This window comes from Xenopus tropicalis, chromosome 3 (genome assembly GCF_000004195.4).
Source record: "Xenopus tropicalis strain Nigerian chromosome 3, UCB_Xtro_10.0, whole genome shotgun sequence".
NCBI lineage: Eukaryota > Metazoa > Chordata > Amphibia > Anura > Pipidae > Xenopus > Xenopus tropicalis.
Genome location: NC_030679.2, coordinates 5,780,638 through 5,805,328, shown reverse-complemented (window position 1 = coordinate 5,805,328; position 24,691 = coordinate 5,780,638). Strand labels below are relative to the sequence as shown.

At 50.5% G+C, this 24,691-nt stretch overlaps 2 protein-coding genes across 2 annotated transcripts in view; one reads left to right on the top strand and one right to left on the bottom strand.

The window, feature by feature from the left end:
• Window positions 1–1,842: 1,842 nt before the first annotated feature.
• wee2 (WEE2 oocyte meiosis inhibiting kinase) lies at window positions 1,843–11,318 on the bottom strand. The gene is given in 12 exon segments (NM_001103029.1): window positions 1,843–2,409; window positions 2,504–2,646; window positions 2,738–2,908; window positions 2,991–3,076; window positions 4,766–4,861; window positions 7,145–7,291; window positions 7,389–7,510; window positions 7,644–7,816; window positions 8,912–8,969; window positions 9,884–10,086; window positions 10,170–10,525; window positions 11,288–11,318. Coding segments are annotated over 11 exon segments (1,689 nt in total). The 5' UTR covers window positions 10,509–10,525; window positions 11,288–11,318; the 3' UTR covers window positions 1,843–2,258.
• A 3,528-nt stretch (window positions 11,319–14,846) lies between these two features.
• The window catches only part of dennd11 (DENN domain containing 11), a 28,782-nt gene continuing 18,937 nt past the window's right edge, over window positions 14,847–24,691 (top strand). Inside the window, exon 1 of the mRNA XM_031898537.1 lies at window positions 14,847–15,142. Coding sequence (XP_031754397.1) covers window positions 14,860–15,142 — 283 coding nt within the window. The 5' untranslated portion in view covers window positions 14,847–14,859. The remainder of the gene's footprint in view (window positions 15,143–24,691) is intronic.

The window sequence follows — 24,691 nt, the reverse complement described above, 5'->3', positions numbered from 1 at the left end:
TGTGGGACTGGGTAAGGGGACTGGGTATGGGAACTGTGGGACTTGGTAAGGGGACTGGGTAAGGGGACTGGGTATGGGAACTGTGGGACTGGGTATGGGAACTGTGGGACTGGGTAAGGGGACTGGGTATGGGAACTGTGGGACTTGGTAAGGGGACTGGGTATGGGAACTGTGGGACTGGGTAAGGGGACTGGGTATGGGAACTGTGGGACAAGGCAGGATTAAGGCTCCCAGACTGACCCTGAGCGGTTGGGAGGCTGCTGGGAGTTGCAGTTTGAGCGCTAAAGGGCATATAACGCAAGCATGTGCCACTATATAATATAGTAAGTGCTTCTATAGCCTCCCAGTCCCCAAGCCCTGACACAGAGGTGCCACCAACATTCTGACTCCATGTTTAATCACATAAACTACTGTGACTGAATTGACTCCCCCTGCAGAGACTGGCACCTCCGGCCCATAGTAAGTGGCACTGCCAGGCTCTCCCATCAGCAGCCCATCATACCAGTCCCTGCATCGGCCCCCGATACCTTCCAAACCAGTGACCCAGCATCTCTGTACTCCAGGGACTCACCCAGGGAACCCCCTTTCTGTTCTACTCCCCATTCCCTCTCACACTGACTTTCTCCCAATCTCTCTGCCTATAAGCCATGTATACAGTTTGCAGTTAGTTTTCTTTTCACAACCAGTGTCAGACTGGCCCCCAGGATACCAGGAAAACTCCCGGGGGGCCCAGGTGTCAGGGGGTCTTCTTGCTTCTAACTATTTGGCCTGTTTCATGGCAGAGAAAAGAGACTAGAATAATAAAGAGTTTGAGGGAGGAGAGTTGGAATTAAAGTTTTGAAAGTGGGCCCTTGGTCCAGCATTTTCTGGGGGGCCCCTGCCATCTCAGTCCAACACTGTTCACAGCAGCTATTTGGTTGCTAGGGTCTTGTTAATGCTTGGCAACCAGGCTATAGTTTGAGGCCTGAAAGCAATAGTAAATGCTCAAAAAGAAGAGTAGTGTTGGGGCCAGTGATTCCAATTTGAAAGCTGGGAAAATGAAGAGGAAGGCAAACCATTCAAAAACTAATGAAAACTGCAACTCTCAAAGGTGACCCCCATCCCTGTAAATGCCAGCGCACGTTTCACTTTTGCCAGCTCCTTATCCTGCCCATCCCTACAATTGGTCTCCTAGCCCCTCCCATTCTTAGATTGTAAGCTCTGTTGTGCAAGGATCTCTATCAGTTATGTATTTTTATTATGCAATCTGTGGTGTGATGTACCCCCTATCACTTCAGTTAATAGGCAGAGCGGGGGGGGCAGGATTTAGGCCTAGTACTACTATAGGCAACCAACTTCTGGCTGGCCCCCCTCTTCCTTTGGCATCAGTTTGTGATGTGCCCACCATGATCAGTCCAGGGGGCACAGACATGGGGGGTGGTTGGTCCCAGACACCCCAATCTGACAGACAGAAAGGGACATTGTAATGACAGTTACACATAACTATAAACCCAGTGAGAATGAGGAATGAATGGATATTGGGGAGTTGTATCAGGAGTCAGAACCAGCAGTGCAGAGAAGGGAAAGGGACAGACACAGTGACAGTTACACATAACTATAAACCCAGTGAGAATGAGGAATGAATGGGTATTGGGGAGTTGTATCAGGAGTCAGAACCAGCAGTGCAGAGAAGGGAAAGGGACAGACACAGTGACAGTTACACATAACTATAAACCCAGTGAGAATGAGGAATGAATGGATATTGGGGAGTTGAAAATTGGGCATATTTCCCCTTTAATACCCAGTGCCAATGCACACTGCTGGTTTAGTATCCGGCTCAAAGAGGCTGCGCAAACCAATGACTCACATTTAAACATTAAAATTTTATTTAAAAGACAATAAGATAATAAAAAGTAAATAAATTAAAGTTCCTGTTCAGGTCTAACAATCCCTTCCCAGAGAGGTTCATGGGAAAGTGGCAAAAGCAAAATATGACACATGGCAGTCCAACACCTGAACCCACAGTAACAGCTCAGGTACCCAAGTGAGTTCCTGGACTCCCAGCCAGAAAAGTTAAAATTCACAGCAGAGTGCAGGGAATACCCTATTTGCCCATGGGGGGGCAGGGAATACCCTATTTGCCCATGGGGGGGCAGGGAATATCCTATTGCCCACAGGGGGGCAGAACCGGAGGAGAATGGCACAGAAAGGAGTATGAAGTTGGCAGAAGGCCCAGACGTACAGATCCGGAGCCCCATTTGGCTGGGAGGCAGGGGGCGCTAGTAGCCCCCGCAGGTGAAGCTCAGAGAACGAGCGTTTTTTGCCCCAACAAGGCGTTTCCTTCCGCGGCAGGAGAAGTCCGACATGGGGGGCAGGTCCGAACACTCGTCCTTCCCAGAACCGTGGGCTAATTTAGCAGCTTTCAGCTCCCTACAGTGGGGGGAAAAGAAATGTAAAGTATCAGCACACAAACTTACATGGGGGCTGTTCCTGCTGAACTGTACCTAGTACTACCCCCTCTCACCTCTCAAGCATGGCAGTCTTGAACTTCTCCACATTGAGTTGTTTCTGTAGCTGGGCCGCCTTGCCAACACAGCGCCTCAGCAGAGAATTCTTAGCCAGAGATACAGCCGGGGGTCTCATAACCGGGTCGGGATGAACCAGCAGCTAAAGAGACAAGGGAGGCATCAACCATATGGCATCTCCCACCTATATGTAAGGAACCCCCCCCCAGCCCCAAGTGCAATCATAGACCAACCTTGAGCAGAGCCAGGAAGGCAGGAGTCAGCGGCTGGGGAATGTGGGGCAAGTTGCCCTTTCGGATATGGTGCCAGCTGTCTTCGTTGCAAGGAAGAGGTCCGGCTCCGGCTGCCAAGGTGATGGTGAGACCAAGTGCAAAGATGTCCGCCTTTGGCAGCTGCCTGTAATCCTGGGGCACAAAAACCACATTACATTATCCTACAATTCTCCCCAGTACAAAGGGCAAGTATCTCAGAGCAAGGGGTGGCTACCTCCTGCAGGATCTCATTGGCCAGGAACCTGCTGTCTCCTTCTTCCACCTGGGGGTTAAGTATAGAAGTCACATGCCCAAGGTCTCCTGCAATAGAGATTGGTAGAGATCTTAGATCATACCCTGATTGGCCAAGCTGCCCATGCCCTGTATACAGTCAACCAATCAGAACTAAAAGTTAACGTAAAAGTGAACCGGCCCTTTAAAGTTAGCATTGCAGGTAATTGTAATTTCCAGTTTGGTCACTAGGTGGCAGCAACCCCCTATGGTTGGGCCCTGGTTAGGCCAAGGCTGGAAGATTCTTGCAAAAGCTAGAGGAGCAAGGCTAGTAAGGGGCCACAGTAGAGGAAACGCCTCATTGGCCGGCCTACTACTGGACAGTCATTGGCCTGGGCCACAAGGTTAGCATTTTGCCTGGGGGAGCCTAAACTATTGGCACCCCCCGTTTTAAAGGGGTGTTTCACTTTTACAGTAACTTAGTAGGTTATAGAAAGGCCAATTCTTAGCAACCTTTTTTTTAGGCCCTCATCTATTCATATTCCTGTCTTTAAAACCACTGCTTGGTTGCTAGGTTAACTTGAACCCCAGCAACCAGATAGCCCCTGAAATTCAAAACTGGAGAGCTGCTGAGGCATTTATATAGGCTGGCAGTACAAAGGATTGGAATCCAAGTCCAGAACTGGACACCAAATACCCCCTGGGCATTCCCAGTACCCAGAGGCACAAACAGGCCCCCCCCCCCCCACCCAATAAATAGTGACTGACTGTGGCACCTTACAGCCCCCCTGGCATTCCCAGTACCCAGAGGCACAAACAGCCCCCCAGCCCAATAAATAGTGACTGTCTGTGGCACCTTACAGCCCCCCTGGCATTCCCAGTACCCAGAGGCACAAACAGCCCCCCCAGCCCAATAAATAGTGACTGTCTGTGGCACCTTACAGCCCCCCTGGCATTCCCAGTACCCAGAGGCACAAACAGCCCCCCCAGCCCAATAAATAGTGACTGTCTGTGGCACCTTACAGCCCCCCTGGCATTCCCAGTACCCAGAGGCACAAACAGCCCCCCCAGCCCAATAAATAGTGACTGTCTGTGGCACCTTACAGCCCCCCTGGCATTCCCAGTACCCAGAGGCACAAACAGCCCCCCCAGCCCAATAAATAGTGACTGTCTGTGGCACCTTACAGCCCCCCTGGCATTCCCAGTACCCAGAGGCACTAACAGCCCCCCCAGCCCAATAAATAGTGACTGTCTGTGGCACCTTACAGCCCCCCTGGCATTCCCAGTACCCAGAGGCACAAACAGCCCCCCCCCAGCGCAATAAATAGTGACTGTCTGTGGCACCTTACAGCCCCCCTGGCATTCCCAGTACCCAGAGGCACAAACAGCCCCCCCAGCCCAATAAATAGTGACTGTCTGTGGCACCTTACAGCCCCCCTGGCATTCCCAGTACCCAGAGGCACTAACAGCCCCCCCAGCCCAATAAATAGTGACTGTCTGTGGCACCTTACAGCCCCCCTGGCATTCCCAGTACCCAGAGGCACAAACAGCCCCCCCCCCAGCGCAATAAATAGTGACTGTCTGTGGCACCTTACAGCCCCCCTGGCATTCCCAGTACCCAGAGGCACAAACAGCCCCCCCCAGCCCAATAAATAGTTACTGTCTGTGGCACCTTACAGCCCCCCCCCCCAGCCCAATAAATAGAGATTGTCTGTGGCACCTTCTCTGGCCCAAGGACTAGACTTGCTATAAGCTCAGTCCAACAAAAGCCCCACTTACCGATCTTATAGAGAACACTGGCAGAGGAGAGATCATCTTCACCGTCACTCTCGTCCTGACCCACCTCCGTCTGCTTCCGGCAGATAAATATGTTACCTGTAACAGGGAAAGGATACAGTGTTGCTGAGCAGGCAGTAACCCTCCCAACACTTTCCCCTGTCTCTGCCCCTATATATTAGGTACCTACCTAGTGCTACCAACCCCTATTTCTGTAGGGAAATGAGAGCAGGGCAGGCAGTAACCCTCCCAACACTTTCCCCTGTCTCTGCCCCTATATATTAGGTACCTACCTAGTGCTACCAACCCCTATTTCTGTAGGGAAATGAGAGCAGGGCAGGCAGTAACCCTCCCAACACTTTCCCCTGTCTCTGCCCCTATATATTAGGTACCTACCTAGTGCTACCAACCCCTATTTCTGTAGGGAAATGAGAGCAGGGCAGGCAGTAACCCTCCCAACACTTTCCCCTGTCTCTGCCCCTATATATTAGGTACCTACCTAGTGCTACCAACCCCTATTTCTGTAGGGAAGTGAGAGCAGGGCAGGCAGTAACCCTTCCAGCACTTTCCCCTGTCTCTGCCCCTATATATTAGGTACCTACCTAGTGCTACCAACCCCTATTTCTGTAGGGAAATGAGCAGGGCAGGCAGTAACCCTTCCAACACTTTCCCCTGTCTCTGCCCCTATATATTAGGTACCTACCTAGTGCTACCAACCCTATTTCTGTAGGGAAATGAGAGCAGGGCAGGCAGTAACCCTTCCAGCACTTTCCCCTGTCTCTGCCCCTATATATTAGGTACCTACCTAGTGCTACCAACCCCTATTTCTGTAGGGAAATGAGAGCAGGGCAGGCAGTAACCCTTCCAGCACTTTCCCCTGTCTCTGCCCCTATATATTAGGTACCTACCTAGTGCTACCAACCCCTATTTCTGTAGGGAAATGAGAGCAGGGCAGGCAGTAACCCTTCCAACACTTTCCCCTGTCTCTGCCCCTATATATTAGGTACCTACCTAGTGCTACCAACCCCTATTTCTGTAGGGAAATGAGAGCAGGGCAGGCAGTAACCCTTCCAACACTTTCCCCTGTCTCTGCCCCTATATATTAGGTACCTACCTAGTGCTACCAACCCATATTTCTGTAGGGAATGAGAGCAGGGCAGGCAGTAACCCTTCCAACACTTTCCCCTGTCTCTGCCCCTATATATTAGGTACCTACCTAGTGCTACCAACCCCTATTTCTGTAGGGAAAGAGAGCAGGGCAGGCAGTAACCCTTCCAACACTTTCCCCTGTCTCTGCCCCTATATATTAGGTACCTACCTAGTGCTACCAACCCCTATTTCTGTAGGGAATGAGAGCAGGGCAGGCAGTAACCCTTCCAACACTTTCCCCTGTCTCTGCCCCTATATATTAGGTACCTACCTAGTGCTACCAACCCCTATTTCTGTAGGGAAAGAGAGCAGGGCAGGCAGTAACCCTTCCAACACTTTCCCCTGTCTCTGCCCTATATATTAGGTACCTACCTAGTGCTACCAACCCCTATTTCTGTAGGGAAATGAGAGCAGAGCAGGCAGTAACCCTTCCAACACTTTCCCCTGTCTCTGCCCCTATATATTAGGTACCTACCTAGTGCTACCAACCCCTATTTCTGTAGGGAAAGAGAGCAGGGCAGGCAGTAACCCTTCCAACACTTTCCCCTGTCTCTGCCCCTATATATTAGGTACCTACCTAGTGCTACCAACCCCTATTTCTGTAGGGAAATGAGAGCAGGGCAGGCAGTAACCCTTCCAACACGTTCCCCTGTCTCTGCCCCTATATATTAGGTACCTACCTAGCGCTACCAACCCCTATTTCTGTAGGGAAATGAGAGCAGAGCAGGCAGTAACCCTTCCAACACTTTCCCCTGTCTCTGCCCCTATATATTAGGTACCTACCTAGTGCTACCAACCCCTATTTCTGTAGGGAAATGAGAGCAGGGCAGGCAGTAACCCTTCCAACACGTTCCCCTGTCTCTGCCCCTATATATTAGGTACCTACCTAGCGCTACCAACCCCTATTTCTGTAGGGAAATGAGAGCAGGGCAGGCAGTAACCCTTCCAACACTTTCCCCTGTCTCTGCCCCTATATATTAGGTACCTACCTAGCGCTACCAACCCCTATTTCTGTAGGGAAATGAGAGCAGGGCAGGCAGTAACCCTTCCAACACGTTCCCCTGTCTCTGCCCCTATATATTAGGTACCTACCTAGCGCTACCAACCCCTATTTCTGTAGGGAAATGAGAGCAGGGCAGGCAGTAACCCTTCCAACACTTTCCCCTGTCTCTGCCCCTATATATTAGGTACCTACCTAGTGCTACCAACCCCTACACTTGGGTAGATACTAACTTGGCTTGATGTCCATATGCACGAGGCCGGAGCTGTGGATGTATTTCAGGCCCATTGACACTTGTAGAAGAATCTCCTTCAGCTCCTGCTCCGGCACAAACCGTCCCTCCTTTTTATTCTCCATGATCAGATCCTGCAGGCTGCCACCTAGAGGAACCACAGGGTATTGCCCACAGAGCATCATATTTGCCCCCCCAGCAGTAGTTACACCCCTACTCATTATCTCCCCACCCCAAGGCCTTACCATTGCAGTACTCATTCTGAATGATCATGTGATCATCCTCCGCCCACGCGGAGTAATAGCGCACAACATGGGGGTGGTGACCCAGAACCGCGTGGGCGTACACTTCTCTCAGTGCCAGCTGCCTGCAGTATGGAAAGCAAATGCCACATTGGTGTAAAAGCAGCTACATTAGCCCCCCCTGTGGCCCAAACTATTGCACTACAACTCCCAGGGCATGCTGGGACATTCCCTTCCACGTACCCCAGCCATACTCACTCATCTGTGGAGCCAGCCAATGGCTTTTTGGAGCGTTTGATGGCATAGAAACAACCGTCCAGGCGCTTTACGCACTTGAACACAGATCCGAACTCCCCGGCGCCGATCTTCTCGATCTCCAGGAATTCCGTCTTGTAGCGAGACACCATGTTGGTCTCCCGTAACACGAATCTCTAGGGGAGAGATAGGTTATAGGGCAATAGCCAGCACTATAGGGGTTAATGTGCCCAAAATACCCCATTTAACTGACCCAAATAGAGGTTTCTGTGTATCTGCCCCCCAATCCCAATAGCCAAAAAGGCTTCTGTGTATCTGCCCCCCAATCCCAGTAGCCAAATAGAGGTTTCTGTGTATCTGCCCCCCAATCCCGGTAGCCAAATAGAGGTTTCTGTGTATCTGCCCCCCAATCCCAGCAGCCAAAAAGGTTTGTGTATCGGCCCCCCAATCCCAGTAGCCAAAAAGGTTCCTATGCATCTGCCCCCCAATCCCATTAGCCAAAAAGGTTTCTGTGTATCTGCCCCCCAATCCCAGTAGCCAAATAGAGGTTCCTGTATCTGCCCCCCAATCCCAGTAGCCAAAAAGGCTTCTGTGTATCTGCCCCCCAATCCCAGTAGCCAAATAGAGGTTTCTGTGTATCTGCCCCCCCAATCCCAGTAGCCAAAAAGGCTTCTGTGTATCTGCCCCCCAATCCCAGTAGCCAAATAGAGGTTCCTATGCATCTGCCCCCCAATCCCAGTAGCCAAAAAGGTTTGTGTATCGGCCCCCCCAATCCCAGTACCCAAATAGAAGTTCCTGTGTATCTGCCCCCCAATCCCAGTACCCAAATAGAGGTTTCTGTGTATCTGCCCCCCAATCCCAGTAGCCAAATAGAGGTTCCTGTGTATCTGCCCCCCCAATCCCAGTATCCAAATAGAGGTTCCTATGCATCTGCCCCCCAATCCCAGTAGCCAAAAAGGTTTGTGTATCGGCCCCCCAATCCCAGTAGCCAAATAGAGGTTCCTATGCATCTGCCCCCCAATCCCAGTAGCCAAAAAGGTTTGTGTATCGGCCCCCCAATCCCAGTAGCCACTGGGCCTCTGGGTACAGGGGTGGGGCATTCAAAGGTTTAAGTGCCCCCAGGTGGTCACTTCTAAGCACCAGTTATATGCACTGATGGACCAAGCTGCAATGAGGCATTACTGCCCCGACGGGTCACTACCAGGAGCAGAAAGGTTCCATGTTACACCATTATGTCTTAATTCGTTTATAAACTCCAGAACTTTATGTACTTTCGACTGGAAAACTGCTGGGTGCTCCTTCTCTGCGTATTTCATCTGGGGCTCAGCGCTAAAGGGACAGAGGGGGATTCATTAGTACAGATAGAAACATTGGGGTAACAGTCACCCTACTATAGTTCACCACTAGATGGCAGCAGCACATACACACTATAAAGGCAGGCAGATGTAGAGATAATGAGTATATAGCGATGCCCTGATAAACATAGGGGCCTATTCATAGTGTCACTCAGAGAAATAACCTTTATAATAAAGTATTTCCTTTATGTTAACCTTTACAGATAAGATTCTATTGTGTTTTGTAACCTTGTTATCAACAGTCACCCCGCTATAGTTCCAGGGGTACCCAGGGCACAAATAAGCACTCACCCCAAATCCCCCCCTAACTGGCCTTCAGGCTGGGCCCCCTTAGCCCATAACAAGGTTACAGATATATAGAAACATTGGGGTAACAGTCACCCCGCTATAGTTCCAGGGGTACCCAGGGCACAAATAAGCACTCACCCCAAATCCCCCCCTAACTGGCCTTCAGGCTGGGCCCCCTTAGCCCATAACAAGGTTACAGATATATAGAAACATTGGGGTAACAGTCACCCCGCTATAGTTCCAGGGGTACCCAGGGCACAAATAAGCACTCACCCCAAATCCCCCCCTAACTGGCCTTCAGGCTGGGCCCCCTTAGCCCATAACAAGGTTACAGATATATAGAAACATTGGGGTAACAGTCACCCCGCTATAGTTCCAGGGGTACCCAGGGCACAAATAAGCACTCACCCCAAATCCCCCCTAACTGGCCTTCAGGCTGGGCCCCCTTAGCCCATAACAAGGTTACAGATATATAGAAACATTGGGGTAACAGTCACCCCGCTATAGTTCCAGGGGTACCCAGGGCACAAATAAGCACTCACCCCAAATCCCCCCCTAACTGGCCTTTAGGGCCCAAAGTTTTGGGTGTTACACACTCACCTGCAGTCGTCTTCTGGCCTCTCCTTCCTCTTCCCGTTGGGGTGGAAATTCGCTTGCCTGTAGGATTCTGGGGTGAAGGGGTTAACATTGACCAGAGCCGGATCATCCAATTCCGCCCCGGTTCCAGCCACAAAACGGAGGAGCCTTTGACCCCGACACTGCACTCGGGACCCCGGGGAGGGGAGAGTTTTGTACAAAAGGCTCTGAAAGCAGAGGCACATGGTTAGATGCACAGGGGTAGGAGCTGCCATACGGTTTCCCCCCCCCACACTCATTTTCTCATTACCTTTGGGGTATAAGGGGTATCACACAGCTTGAGCTTCTTCCACGTGCTGTAGTGCAGGGGGGTACCAGGGCATTCGCCCCCCACACCCTTGTCACTTGGGACAGGCGAGTAGTCGCTACACGGGCTCAGCTCCTCCTGAGAAGGAGAAAGCCCCCTCTCATTCCTCTGGGGGGTGATTGGGAAGGGGCAATTATTTGCCCTCCATGAATTCACAGGACTACCCCTCTGGTTGCTATGGGAGCCTTCCTCCAGTCCAGGGCTCATTCCATCCTCTTCATCACTGCTGGAAAAGTCTAGACGCTGCGCCAACCCTCCTCCGCACGACATGGCCGTCCTCATTTCTGCCTTCTGGGTAACTAAAGAAAGGGGCATTATGGGGGGGTAATTGAACCTGGCCCTGTAACCCATAGCAACAAGCCAGCAACTTGCCTTCATTGGTTTGACTACAGAAGGAAATAACTGCTGGTTGCTATGGGTTACTAGATCATGTGCAAGGGCTGAGGAATAAGCATAGGGTGCAGTACCACTTCTTACCAGGGTCAGGCAAGGCTGGATTGTCCCATAGGGCTGCCATAGAACAGCGCCACCATCAAACCAGGGCTAGAGATAAAACACGGGTGCTTGAAATGCAACTTGGGGTCTCCTTGGGGGACCCTTTAACCCTTTCATGCAGTCAGCAGCCTTATATTGGGTGGGGCATTTCCCTGTATATGCATGAAGTATAAATGTGCAACCCTACAACTCTTCCCTTGGTACTGAAGAACTACACCTCCCAGTTCACACAGAGTATAGGAGTAACCCTCAGCAGTCCAGCAATATACTTACCCTTTAATTACCAGCATTACTGTAGGGCAAAAGATTTCTCATTTACAACCATTCAATTGTTTAACTACAACTCCCAATACCCTTAGCAGGCAGAGCATAATAAACACTGGGGAGGTTTAGACCCCCCCCAACAATAGGCCGACTGTTCTCTAATCACGTTCTAGGTCTATAATGGAGGGCATTCTGCCTGCAGATTTCCAGAACACCTACTCCCTGAGGTTGCTGGGAGTTGTAGTATAACAATTGGCAAGGGGACAGTCACCCCATTCACAGGCCTCAGATGAGACACTTACTGTATATTAGGTCTCCCCCACAAACATCTTGTAAGGATCCAACTCCCTGCAGGCCCCCTGCTTATCAGCTATAGGCGGGACACCTCCCCTGCTAATCCTCTATATACTCACCAGCTGCTGCCATGGGGGGGGGGGGGCTCACACCTGCCAATTACTCACTATTCCCACCTGGCCGCTGCCCCACCCCCTCCCCAGGTATTTAACCCTTTCACTAGCCGCCAATTTCCTATCCTGAAAAGCCTTTCCAGCCCCTGCAGAACATAAAGCAGTAACGAACCTTTCAAATCAGTAATAATTACATTTGTCTTTATTTCTCTCTCTAGGTTGAATATAGAATAGCAGCTGGTTGCTAAGGCCACTAGTCATAGTAACAATCAACTTTGCAATTGGAATATTGGGGGTATGGGACAACACTACTCTGGGGGGGCTTACAGTACTCTGGGCAATCTGTAGATTGTGGGGGGCTACTGTAAAATGCCATAGACAGTTACTATGGGGGGGTGTGTACTAGAAATACCAGGGCCTATTTTGAATCCCAGTCTGGGCCACATTTAGAAGGGTGCCAGTATGGGTCACTGGTTCTATTATGGCAGCACCCTTTCCCCTATCTAGCCATGATTCTGATGCTCTAAACATACACCTGGTTGCTAGTGCAGTGCCCCTAGCAACCACATAGCCATACCTTTCAACAAACTGGTGAAAATGAATTGTTAGTTGGTTGCTAACGGTAACTGCCCTGGTGTTAATTATAGAGAAGGCAGACCCTGGCGCTGCTGGGGGCCCGGGCAGGAGGTATAGGGGGGGCAGTTTCGTATATGCACAGGGCCCTAAAATCATTCTGCCGTAGGGGCCACTAATTCTATTCTGTGCAGCAGGTAATCCTGCCCTTGGGCACCTGGAAAATCCGGCTTGGACATTAGCCGGCCCTGGGCTGGGAGGAGACAGCACCCAGTTTGCTGGGCAGGGATCCCACAGCACCCACAGGCTTTAGTGGCTGGCACCACCCTGAAAGCACCCATGGGTACAGGGACCCGGCAAGGCTCTGTGGGAGTCATTTATCAAAACTGGGCAAATTTGCCCATGGGCAGTAACCTATGGCAACCAATCAAATGGTTGCATTCATTGTTCTACATGCAGCTGGCTGAAAAATGGCAAATGCTGATTGGTTGCTATGGGTTACTGCCCATGGGCAAATGTGCCCAGTGTTAATAAATGAGCCCCTGTGAGTCTGGGGACAGAACTAGGGTCCAATTCAGCTCTGGATAAAATGGCACTGCCTGTGTGTTACTGTTATACAGGGCATTTACATGGCCTCGGGGCAACAGTCAAACAGGAACAACTGGAAAGCAAAGTTCTTTGAATTACACAGAATATTCCATATAATACATTCCATGTAAGCGCCCCGCAGCCCAGCATAAACAAACAGACGCCCACACACCCGGGAGATTGCCGTCAGCTCCGTTACAGTAATGTGTGTGGTTTGGCCTGAAACCCAAGGGCAATGGCTAGAGAGAAAGCTGTATCCGTCTGCCTGTACTGCTGCTTCTGACTCCTGAAGAAATGTAGCAGTAAAGCCCTAGAACCATGTGGGGGGGGGGAACCTTACAGTATTCAGGGCAATCTGTAGATTCTGGCAAACGCCAGGGGGGGCTACTGTAAGCTGCCACAGACAGTCACTATGGGGGGGGGTGTTTGTACTAGAAATACCAGGGCCTATTTGGAATCCCAGTCTGGGCCACATTCAGAAGGGTGCCAGTATGGGTCACTGATTCTATTATGGCAGCGTTCCCTATCCCCTGTCTAGCCATGATTCGGTCATTCTAAACATTCACCTGGTTGCTAGAGCAAGTGCCCTTAGCAACCACATACCTTCCAACAAACTGGTGAGAATGAATCCTCTGTTGGTTGCTAACGGTAACTGCCCTGGTGCAGTTACTGTTAATTATAGAAAATGTAGCAGTAACAGGCTGACTTCTGCTACATTGTTGCAAGAGTCAGAACTAGTGAACAGAAAGGAGCAGTTAGGGTGCCGGCTCACCCCATGCCACATGTTAGTTCATGTATCTACTTAGTACCCCCCAATCTACACAAAATCACAGGGGGGCCATGACCCCATCTTGTCTGTCCATTCTGGGCCCCCAGCTCCCCTTATTACACCCAGGGTCAGACTGGGCCGCCGGAACACCGGGAAAAATCCCAGACCGGACCCTTGCCGGCGCTCCCCTTGCCCGACCGTTCCTGGTGGGGGGGGGGGTTAAGGGGGATCCTGCAGGGGGTTAGGGGGGACCCTGCAGGGGGGGGTTTGGTTAGGGGGTGGGAGCACTGACCCTGATTACACCACTGGTGAAGGATGGTGGGGGGGGGTGGTTTAAAATCCAGGACTGGATCAGTAACACAGGGTGAATTGATGTCTCTGCCAATGGAACTGGATCTACTGAGGGTCATACAAATGTCCAATAACAGGGTGCCCAATGGGCACCCAAACACCCAGGCACCCTGCCCGGGATCTTCATGTTGGGGGGATCAGTTTGTAGCAGCCACAAGTTTCCAGTAGGAGGTACTAAGAGGAGCACCCACTAAGCACCCCAGTCCAACACTGCCCAATGTCAGTGTTAGTTGCCCAGTGCCCTACTAGAGTCCTAGATACCCCAGGGCCAATGCCAGGGCACTGAGCTTAGCCCTTTCCCTGCTCAAACCGCATTAAATAACCCATTTATGTTACCGCTTCCCCTTTCCCTGCAGTTTCTTAGCAAATTCTCCATAAAGAGGAAATGATCTGAAAATTCCTCCGATTAGTGCTGAGCCGGGCAATGTCTCTGGGGAGCCAATCAGCCGCTCAGGTTGGTCATGGGAACCGGCAGAACCTGACGGGTTTGTCACTAACCCCCATGTCACAACTGGACTTATCTATGTAACATCTACATACAGTTCTGACTCCTGAAACAATGTAGCGGCTCAGGGTTGGAATTACGCAGGGGATTTTGTTGCTTTCTTATTAATCACAAAATTTGCAGCTTGTGTTAGGAGTCTGGCAGTGCCAGGGTTAATCCTACGTCCCCGCCAGCGGCTTCTTTCTACTCCAGAAATAGCCCAGACTCCTGGCGTGTTCGGCCGCTCAGGTTATTTTAGCCGGTCAGACTTGTGCATTATTTAGTGCCAACCGCAGCTTTTGGTTTAACTGTTGAACAGGGAACAAATGGAACTCTCCCTTGTCTGTAAACCAAAGACACAGCACACAAGGGTGGGGGGATTTCCTGCTGGGGGGGAAATACCATTGTTGTTTATAGGGGTGCCTTTCTATATTTGTAACTTTTTCCCCTATTAATAACATTGGCATTAATTAACTTAATTAACCCTAATTAGGGTCACAGTAGTGCCAGGCAAGGAACTGCAGGTAAGGCCTGGGGTGCCAGGCAGGGGATGGCACATAGAAGCCTAGGGCAGCCAATCAGAGAGGTCCCTGTCTCAGAACAGCTGGCAGCATCCAATCCCCAGCTGGCTGATAACGGAAGTGACGTTGGAATGTGAAAGCGCTCTATCTCTTCCATGGTGTCTGCCTACGGAGAAATCCCATGGCCGGGCTAGCCCCGCCCCCGCACATCCGGTGCCCCGGGGGATGGAGAGAGGCAGCTTCGCTTAGCGGAATGGCCGGGCGGACGGACCGGGCGCCGCTACTGGACTGGGCTGAGGGCACCGGGGTGAGTCCGGCTCCGGAGTCCGAGCAAGCGGAGAGGTGGGGCCGGGGTTACGGGGCCGGCTGGAGCCGGAGGCCCCCGGGAGAGCTCACCCCGCTGCCCCAGCTGGAGGATGATCATATCGCTGCCGTGTTCGTAGTCTCATTCGATCCCCGGAGCGGTGAGTGTTCCCTGCTCCTTGTCCCCCAGGATCTACAGGTCCGACACCCAATAGGCTCCCTGTGCCAGTCTGAATGCCCCCTGTGGGGCAGGAACCGATCCATATGCTTCCCAGCAGGGCAACTGCCCAGGCAATCCCAAGTACTGATACCCCAGGGGAATGGTGTCTGTGTGCCAGTCTAAATGCCCCCTGTAGGGTAGGTAACCAGCCAGGGGAATGGTGTCTGTGTGCCAGTCTAAATGCCCCCTGTAGGGTAGGTAACCAGCCAGGGGAATGGTGTCTGTGTGCCAGTCTAAATGCCCCCTGTAGGGTAGGTAACCAGCCAGGGGAATGGTATCTGTGTGCCAGTCTAAATGCCCCTGTAGGGTAGGTAACCAGCCAGGGGAATGGTATCTGTGTGCCAGTCTAAATGCCCCCTGTAGGGTAGGTAACCAGCCAGGGGAATGGTATCTGTGTGCCAGTCTAAATGCCCCCTGTAGGGTAGGTAACCAGCCAGGGGAATGGTATCTGTGTGCCAGTCTAAATGCCCCCTGTAGGGTAGGTAACCAGCCAGGGGAATGGTGTCTGTGTGCCAGTCTAAATGCCCCCTGTAGGGTAGGTAACCAGCCAGGGGAATGGTATCTGTGTGCCAGTCTAAATGCCCCTGTAGGGTAGGTAACCAGCCAGGGGAATGGTATCTGTGTGCCAGTCTAAATGCCCCCTGTAGGGTAGGTAACCAGCCAGGGGAATGGTATCTGTGTGCCAGTCTAAATGCCCCCTGTAAGGTAGGTAACCAGCCAGGGGAATGGTATCTGTGTGCCAGTCTAAATGCCCCCTGTAGGGTAGGTAACCAGCCAGGGGAATGGTATCTGTGTGCCAGTCTAAATGCCCCCTGTAGGGTAGGTAACCAGCCAGGGAATGGTGTCTGTGTGCCAGTCTAAATGCCCCCTGTAAGGTAGGTAACCAGCCAGGGGAATGGTATCTGTGTGCCAGTCTAAATGCCCCCTGTAGGGTAGGTAACCAGCCAGGGGAATGGTATCTGTGTGCCAGTCTAAATGCCCCCTGTAGGGTAGGTAACCAGCCAGGGGAATGGTATCTGTGTGCCAGTCTAAATGCCCCCTGTAGGGTAGGTAACCAGCCAGGGGAATGGTGTCTGTGTGCCAGTCTAAATGCCCCCTGTAGGGTAGGTAACCAGCCAGGGGAATGGTATCTGTGTGCCAGTCTAAATGCCCCCTGTAGGGTAGGTAACCAGCCAGGGGAATGGTATCTGTGTGCCAGTCTAAATGCCCCCTGTAGGGTAGGTAACCAGCCAGGGGAATGGTGTCTGTGTGCCAGTCTAAATGCCCCCTGTAGGGTAGGTAACCAGCCAGGGGAATGGTGTCTGTGTGCCAGTCTAAATGCCCCCTGTAGGGTAGGTAACCAGCCAGGGGAATGGTATCTGTGTGCCAGTCTAAATGCCCCCTGTAGGGTAGGTAACCAGCCAGGGGAATGGTATCTGTGTGCCAGTCTAAATACCCCCTGTAGGGTAGGTAACCAGCCAGGGGAATGGTGTCTGTGTGCCAGTCTAAATGCCCCCCTGTAGGGTAGGTAACCAGCCAGGGGAATGGTATCTGTGTGCCAGTCTAAATACCCCCTGTAGGGTAGGTAACCAGCCAGGGGAATGGTATCTGTGTGCCAGTCTAAATGCCCCCTGTAGGGTAGGTAACCAGCCAGGGGAATGGTATCTGTGTGCCAGTCTAAATGCCCCCTGTAGGGTAGGTAACCTGCCAGGGGAATGGTCTCTGTGTGCCAGTCTAAATGCCCTCTGTAGGGTAGGTAACCTGCCAGGGCAATGGTATCTGTGTGCCAGTCTAAATGCCCCCTGTAGGGTAGGTAACCAGCCAGGGGAATGGTCTCTGTGTGCCAGTCTAAATACCCCCTGTAGGGTAGGTAACCAGCCAGGGCAATGGTATCTGTGTGCCAGTCTAAATGCCCCCTGTAGGGTAGGTAACCAGCCAGGGCAATGGTGTCTGTGTGCCAGTCTAAATGCCCCCTGTAGGGTAGGTAACCAGCCAGGGGAATGGTGTCTGTGTGCCAGTCTAAATGCCCCCTGTAGGGTAGGTAACCAGCCAGGGGAATGGTGTCTGTGTGCCAGTCTAAATGCCCCCTGTAGGGTAGGTAACCAGCCAGGGCAATGGTGTCTGTGTGCCAGTCTAAATGCCCCCTGTAAGGTAGGTAACCAGCCAGGGGAATGGTATCTGTGTGCCAGTCTAAATGCCCCCTGTAGGGTAGGTAACCAGCCAGGGGAATGGTATCTGTGTGCCAGTCTAAATGCCCCCTGTAGGGTAGGTAACCAGCCAGGGGAATGGTATCTGTGTGCCAGTCTAAATGCCCCCTGTAAGGTAGGTAACCAGCCAGGGGAATGGTATCTGTGTGCCAGTCTAAATGCCCCCTGTAGGGTAGGTAACCAGCCAGGGGAATGGTATCTGTGTGCCAGTCTAAATGCCCCCTGTAGGGTAGGTAACCAGCCAGGGGAATGGTGTCTGTGTGCCAGTCTAAATGCCCCCCTGTAGGGTAGGTAACCAGCCAGGGGAATGGTATCTGTGTGCCAGTCTAAATACCCCCTGTAGGGTAGGTAACCAGCCAGGGGAATGGTATCTGTGTGCCAGTCTAAATGCCCCCTGTAGGGTAGGTAACCAGCCAGGGGAATGGTATCTGTGTGCCAGTCTAAATGCCCCCTGTAGGGTAGGTAACCTGCCAGGGGAATGGTCTCTGTGTGCCAGTCTAAATGCCCTCTGTAGGGTAGGTAACCTGCCAGGGCAATGGTATCTGTGTGCCAGTCTAAATGCCCCCTGTAGGGTAGGTAACCAGCCAGGGGAATGGTCTCTGTGTGCCAGTCTAAATACCCCCTGTAGGGTAGGTAACCAGCCAGGGCAATGGTATCTGTGTGCCAGTCTAAATGCCCCCTGTAGGGTAGGTAACCAGCCAGGGCAATGGTGTCTGTGTGCCAGTCTAAATGCCCCCTGTAGGGTAGGTAACCAGCCAGGGGAATGGTGTCTGTGTGCCAGTCTAAATGCCCCCTGTAGGGTAGGTAACCAGCCAGGGGAATGGTGTCTGTGTGCCAGTCTAAATGCCCCCTGTAGGGTAGGTAACCAGCCAGGGCAATGGTGTCTGTGTGCCAGTCTAAATGCCCCCTGTAAGGTAGGTAACCAGCCAGGGGAATGGTATCTGTGTGCCAGTCTAAATGCCCCCTGTAGGGTAGGTAACCAGCCAGGGGAATGGTGTCTGTGTGCCAGTCTAAATACCCCCTGTAGGGTAGGTAACCAGCCAGGGGAATGGTATCTGTGTGCCAGTCTAAATGCCCCCTGTAGGGTAGGTAACCAGCCAGGGGAATGGTATCTGTGTGCCAGTCTAAATGCCCCCTGTAAGGTAGGTAACCAGCCAGGGGAATGGTATCTGTGTGCCAGTCTAAATGCCCCCTGTAGGGTAGGTAACCAGCCAGGGGAATGGTATCTGTGTGCCAGTCTAAATGCCCCCTGTAGGGTAGGTAACCAGCCAGGGGAATGGTGTCTGTGTGCCAGTCTAAATGCCCCTGTAGGGTAGGTAACCAGCCAGGGGAATGGTATCTGTGTGCCAGTCTAAATGCCCCCTGTAGCGGTAGGTAACCAGCCAGGGGAATGGTATCTGTGTGCCAGTCTAAATGCCCCCTGTAGGGTAGGTAACCAGCCAGGGGAATGGTATCTGTGTGCCAGTCTAAATGCCCCCTGTAGGGTAGGTAACCAGCCAGGGGAATGGTATCTGTGTGCCAGTCTAATGCCCCCTGTAGGGTAGGTAACCAGCCAGGGAATGGTGTCTGTGTGCCAGTCTAAATGCCCCCTGTAGGGTAGGTAACCAGCCAGGGGAATGGTATCTGTGTGCCAGTCTAAATGCCCCCTGTAGGGTAGGTAACCAGCCAGGGGAATGGTGTCTGTGTGCCAGTCTAAATGCCCCCTGTAGGGTAGGTAACCAGCCAGGGGAATGGTATCTGTGTGCCAGTCTAAATGCCCCCTGTAGGGTAGGTAACCAGCCAGGGGAATGGTCTCTGTGTGCCAGTCTAAATGCCCCCTGTAGGGTAGGTAACCAGCCAGGGGAATGGTGTCTGTGTGCCAGTCTAAATGCCCCCTGTAGGGTAGGTAACCAGCCAGGGGAATGGTGTCTGTGTGCCAGTCTAAATGCCCCCTGTAGGGTAGGTAACCAGCCAGGGGAATGGTGTCTGTGTGCCAGTCTAAATGCCCCTGTAGGGTAGGTAACCAGCCAGGGGAATGGTATCTGTGTGCCAGTCTAAAATGCCCCCTGTAGGGTAGGTAACCAGTCAGGGGAATGGTATCTGTGTGCCAGTCTAAATGCCCCCTGTAGGGTAGGTAACCAGCCAGGGCAATGGTATCTGTGTGCCAGTCTAAATGCCCCCTGTAGGGTAGGTAACCAGCCAGGGGAATGGTCTCTGTGTGCCAGTCTAAATGCCCCCTGTAGGGTAGGTAACCAGCCAGGGGAATGGTATCTGTGTGCCAGTCTAAATGCCCCCTGTAGGGTAGGTAACCAGCCAGGGGAATGGTATCTGTGTGCCAGTCTAAATGCCCCCTGTAGGGTAGGTAACCAGCCAGGGCAATGGTATCTGTGTGCCAGTCTAAATGCCCCCTGTAGGGTAGGTAACCAGCCAGGGGAATGGTATCTGTGTGCCAGTCTAAATGCCCCCTGTAGGGTAGGTAACCAGCCAGGGGAATGGTCTCTGTGTGCCAGTCTAAATGCCCCCTTCCCCTAGCAGGGCAAGAGCCCCAGGGACCTCCAAGAACTGATACCCATGGGAATGGGCAGTCTGTTACTAAGCAACGTAGCCAGGCAGTGGCACCATCTACCCCCCCCAGTAAGTGGGTTGTACCCACATAATACCCAGCATTCACTCCCTGCTTTTGTACATTAGCAGTGTGTGCGCTTCCCTTCTGTACAAACCTCCCCATAGGCTGCACATAAGGGTAACTGACACTTCCTGTCCAGTGTTGCAAGAGTTAAAGGGGAAGTAACCCTCAAAATAAGTGTAATATCATTTTTATTATTATCCCTCACTACCTATAATATTGTATTTTACAGTAGCACAGACTGTGCCCAGAGCATTCCTTCTCTGTATATTTGTATTTATACATATGGGTAGGAGGTGCCATAGTGTTTCCCTTAGACAGTACAGTATGGGGGTACAGCTTATTGTGTGCCCAGAACATTCCTTCTCTGTATATTTGTATTTATACATATGGGTAGGGGGTGCCATAGTGTTTCCCTTAGACAGTACAGTATGGGGGTACAGCTTATTGTGTGCCCAGAACATTCCTTCTCTGTATATTTGTATTTATACATATGGGTAGGAGGTGCCATAGTGTTCCCTTAGACAGTACAGTATGGGGGTACAGCTTATTGTGTGCCCAGAACATTCCCTCTCTGTATATTTGTATTTATACATATGGGTAGGGGGTGCCATAGTGTTTCCCTTAGACAGTACAGTATGGGGGTACAGCTTATTGTGTGCCCAGAACACTCCCTCTCTGTATATTTGTATTTATACATATGGGTAGGAGGTGCCATAGTGTTTCCCTTAGACAGTACAGTATGGGGTACAGCTTATTGTGTGCCCAGAACATTCCTTCTCTGTATATTTGTATTTATACATATGGGTAGGAGGTGCCATAGTGTTTCCCTTAGACAGTACAGTATGGGGGTACAGCTTATTGTGTGCCCAGAACATTCCTTCTCTGTATATTTGTATTTATACATATGGGTAGGGGGTGCCATAGTGTTTCCCTTAGACAGTACAGTATGGGGGTACAGCTTATTGTGTGCCCAGAACATTCCTTCTCTGTATATTTGTATTTATACATATGGGTAGGGGGTGCCATAGTGTTTCCCTTAGACAGTACAGTATGGGGGTACAGCTTATTGTGTGCCCAGAACATTCCTTCTCTGTATATTTGTATTTATACATATGGGTAGGGGGTGCCATAGTGTTTCCCTTAGACAGTACAGTATGGGGGTACAGCTTAGTGTGTGCCCAGAACATTCCTTCTCTGTATATTTGTATTTATACATATGGGTAGGAGGTGCCATAGTGTTTCCCTTAGACAGTACAGTATGGGGGTACAGCTTATTGTGTGCCCAGAGCATTCCTTCTCTGTATATTTGTATTTATACATATGGGTAGGGGTGCCATAGTGTTTCCCTTAGACAGTACAGTATGGGGGTACAGCTTATTGTGTGCCCAGAACATTCCTTCTCTGTATATTTGTATTTATACATATGGGTAGGAGGTGCCATAGTGTTTCCCTTAGACAGTACAGTATGGGGGTACAGCTTATTGTGTGCCCAGAACATTCCTTCTCTGTATATTTGTATTTATACATATGGGTAGGGGGTGCCATAGTGTTTCCCTTAGACAGTACAGTATGGGGGTACAGCTTATTGTGTGCCCAGAACATTCCTTCTCTGTATATTTGTATTTATACATATGGGTAGGGGGTGCCATAGTGTTTCCCTTAGACAGTACAGTATGGGGGTACAGCTTATTGTGTGCCCAGAGCATTCCTTGGTGCAAGGGCACAGACTGATGGCTGCTGGCAGGTATTATTGCCCTAGACAGGGGCAGAAGCTGATCCGCGTGGCATTTTCCTGTACCTCGTTCCGCTCTCTCTAACCTTATCGGGCCGGGCTCTCTGTGATGTGGCATTGGCACGGGCTTTGGGGGGGGGGGGCACAATACTCTGTTCTGCCCTATAAAGCACTTAACTCCTTATCTGCCAGTTGGGAACCTTTATTTGCTCTGACTCTAATCACTCAAAGGTCAGAAGCCTCACAGTGACTCACAGTTTAACCCCGCGCTGAGCTTTGTATTGGGAGGAAGTTACTTTCTATTAATCCCCCGGCACTCGAGCAACTAAACTTCTATTGGCTTCCGACTGTCAGTCATATTGTATCTCCCGCAGCCACTTGTACCGGGGTCTGGGCATAAAGTGTTTATATAGGCACCAATAAGCTGTACCCCCATACTGTACTGTCTAAGGGAAACACTATGGCACCCCCTACCCATATGTATAAATACAAATATACAGAGAAGGAATGTTCTGGGCACACAATAAGCTGTACCCCCATACTGTACTGTCTAAGGGAAACACTATGGCACCTCCTACCCATATGTATAAATACAAATATACAGAGAAGGAATGTTCTGGGCACACAATAAGCTGTACCCCCATACTGTACTGTCTAAGGGAAACACTATGGACCTCCTACCCATATGTTAAAATACAAATATACAGAGAAGGAATGTTCTGGGCACGACAATAAGCGTGTACCCCCCATGACTGTACTGTCTAAGGGAAACACTAGTGGCACCTCCTACCCATATGTATAAATACAAATATACAGAGAAGGAATGTTCTGGGCACCAAATAAGCTGTACCCCCATACTGTACTGTCTAAGGGAAACACTATGCACCCCTACCCATATGTATAAATACAAATATACAGGAGAGGGAATTTCTGGGCACACAATAAGCCTGTACCCCCATACTGTACTGTCTAAGGGAAACACTATGGCACCCCTACCATATGTATAAATACAAATATACAGAGAAGGAATGTTCTGGGCACACAATAAGCTGTACCCCCATACTGTACTGTCTAGGGAAACACTATGGCACCCCCCTACCCATATGTATAAATACAAATATACAGAGAAGGAATGTTCTGGGCACACAACAAGCTGTACCCCACATACTGTACTGTCTAAGGGAAACACTATGGCACCCCCTACCCATATGTATAAATGACAAATATACAGAGGAAGGAATGTTCTGGGCACACCAATAAGCTGTACCCCCATACTGTACTGTCTAAGGGAAACACTATGGCACCCCCTACCCATATGTATAAATACAAATATACAGAGAAGGAATGTTCTGGGCACACAATAAGCTGTACCCCCATACTGTACTGTCTAGGGAAACACTATGGCACCCCCTACCCATATGTATAATACAAATATACAGAGAAGAATGTTCTGGGCACACAAATAAGCTGTACCCCCATACTGTACTGTCTAAGGGGAACACTATGGCACCTCCTACCCATATGTATAAATACAATATACAGAGAAGGAATGTTCTGGGCACACAATAAGCTGTATCCCCATACTGTACTTGTCTAAGGGAACACTATGGCACCTCCTACCCATATGTATAATACAAATATACAGAGAAAGGAATGTTCTGGGCACACAATAAGCTGTACCCCATACTGTACTGTCTAAGGGAAACACTATGGCAACCCCTACCCATATGTATAAAAAACAAATATACAGAGAAAGGAATGTTTCTGGGCACACAATAAGCTGTACCCCCATACTGTACTGTCTAAGGAAACACTATGGCACCCCTACCCAAACGTATAATACAAATATACAGAGAAGGAATGTTCTGGGCACACAATAAGCTGTACCCCCATACTGTCTGTCTAAGGGAAACATTATGGCACCCCTACCCATATGTATAATAACAAAATATACAGAGAAGGAATGTTCTGGGCACACAATAAGCTGTACCCCATACTGTACTGTCTAAGGGAAACACCTATGGCACCTCCTACCCATATAATGGTGCGGGCGGCCACCAATTACTTACTGTTCTGCCCCTATAAAGCACTTAACTCCTTAATCTGCCAGTTGGGAACCTTTATTTGCTCTGACTCTAAACACTCAAAGGTCAGAAGCCTCACAGTGGATCACAGTTTAACCCCGCCGCTGAGCTTTGTATTGGGAGGAAGTTACTTTCTATAATCCCCGGCACTCGAGCAACTAAACTTCTATTGGCTTCCGACTGTCAGTCATATTGTATCTCCCGCAGCCACTTGTACCGGGTCTGGGCATAAAGTATGTTTATATAGGCACCAATAGCTGTACCCCCATATGTACTGTCTAAGGGAAACACTATGGCACCCCCTACCCATATGTATAAATACAAATATACAGAGAAGGAATGTTCTGGGCACACAATAAGCTGTACCCCCATACTGTACTGTCTAAGGGAAACCACTATGGCACCTCCTACCATATGTATAAATACAAATGGTGCGGGCGGCCACCAATTACTTACTGTTCTGCCCCTATAAAGCACTTAACTCCTATCTTGCCAGTTGGGAACCTTTATGCCTGAAACTTAAGCACTCCAAGGTCAAAGCCTCACAGGGATCACCAGTTTAACCCCCCGCTGACTGTTGTATTGGGAGGAAGTTACTTTCTATTAAACCCCGGCACTCGAGCAACTAAACTTCTTATGTGCTTCCACTGTCAGTCAAATTGTATCTCCCCAGCCACTTGTACCGGTCTGGGCATAAAGTTTTTATATAGCACCAATAGCTTGTAACCATATGTACTGTCTAGGGAAACCCTATGGCACCTACCCATATGTATACTATAAATATACGAGAAGGAATGTTCTTGGGCCAACAATAAGCTGACCCATACTGTACTGTCTAAGGAAACCACTATTGGACCTCCTACATATGTATAAATACAAA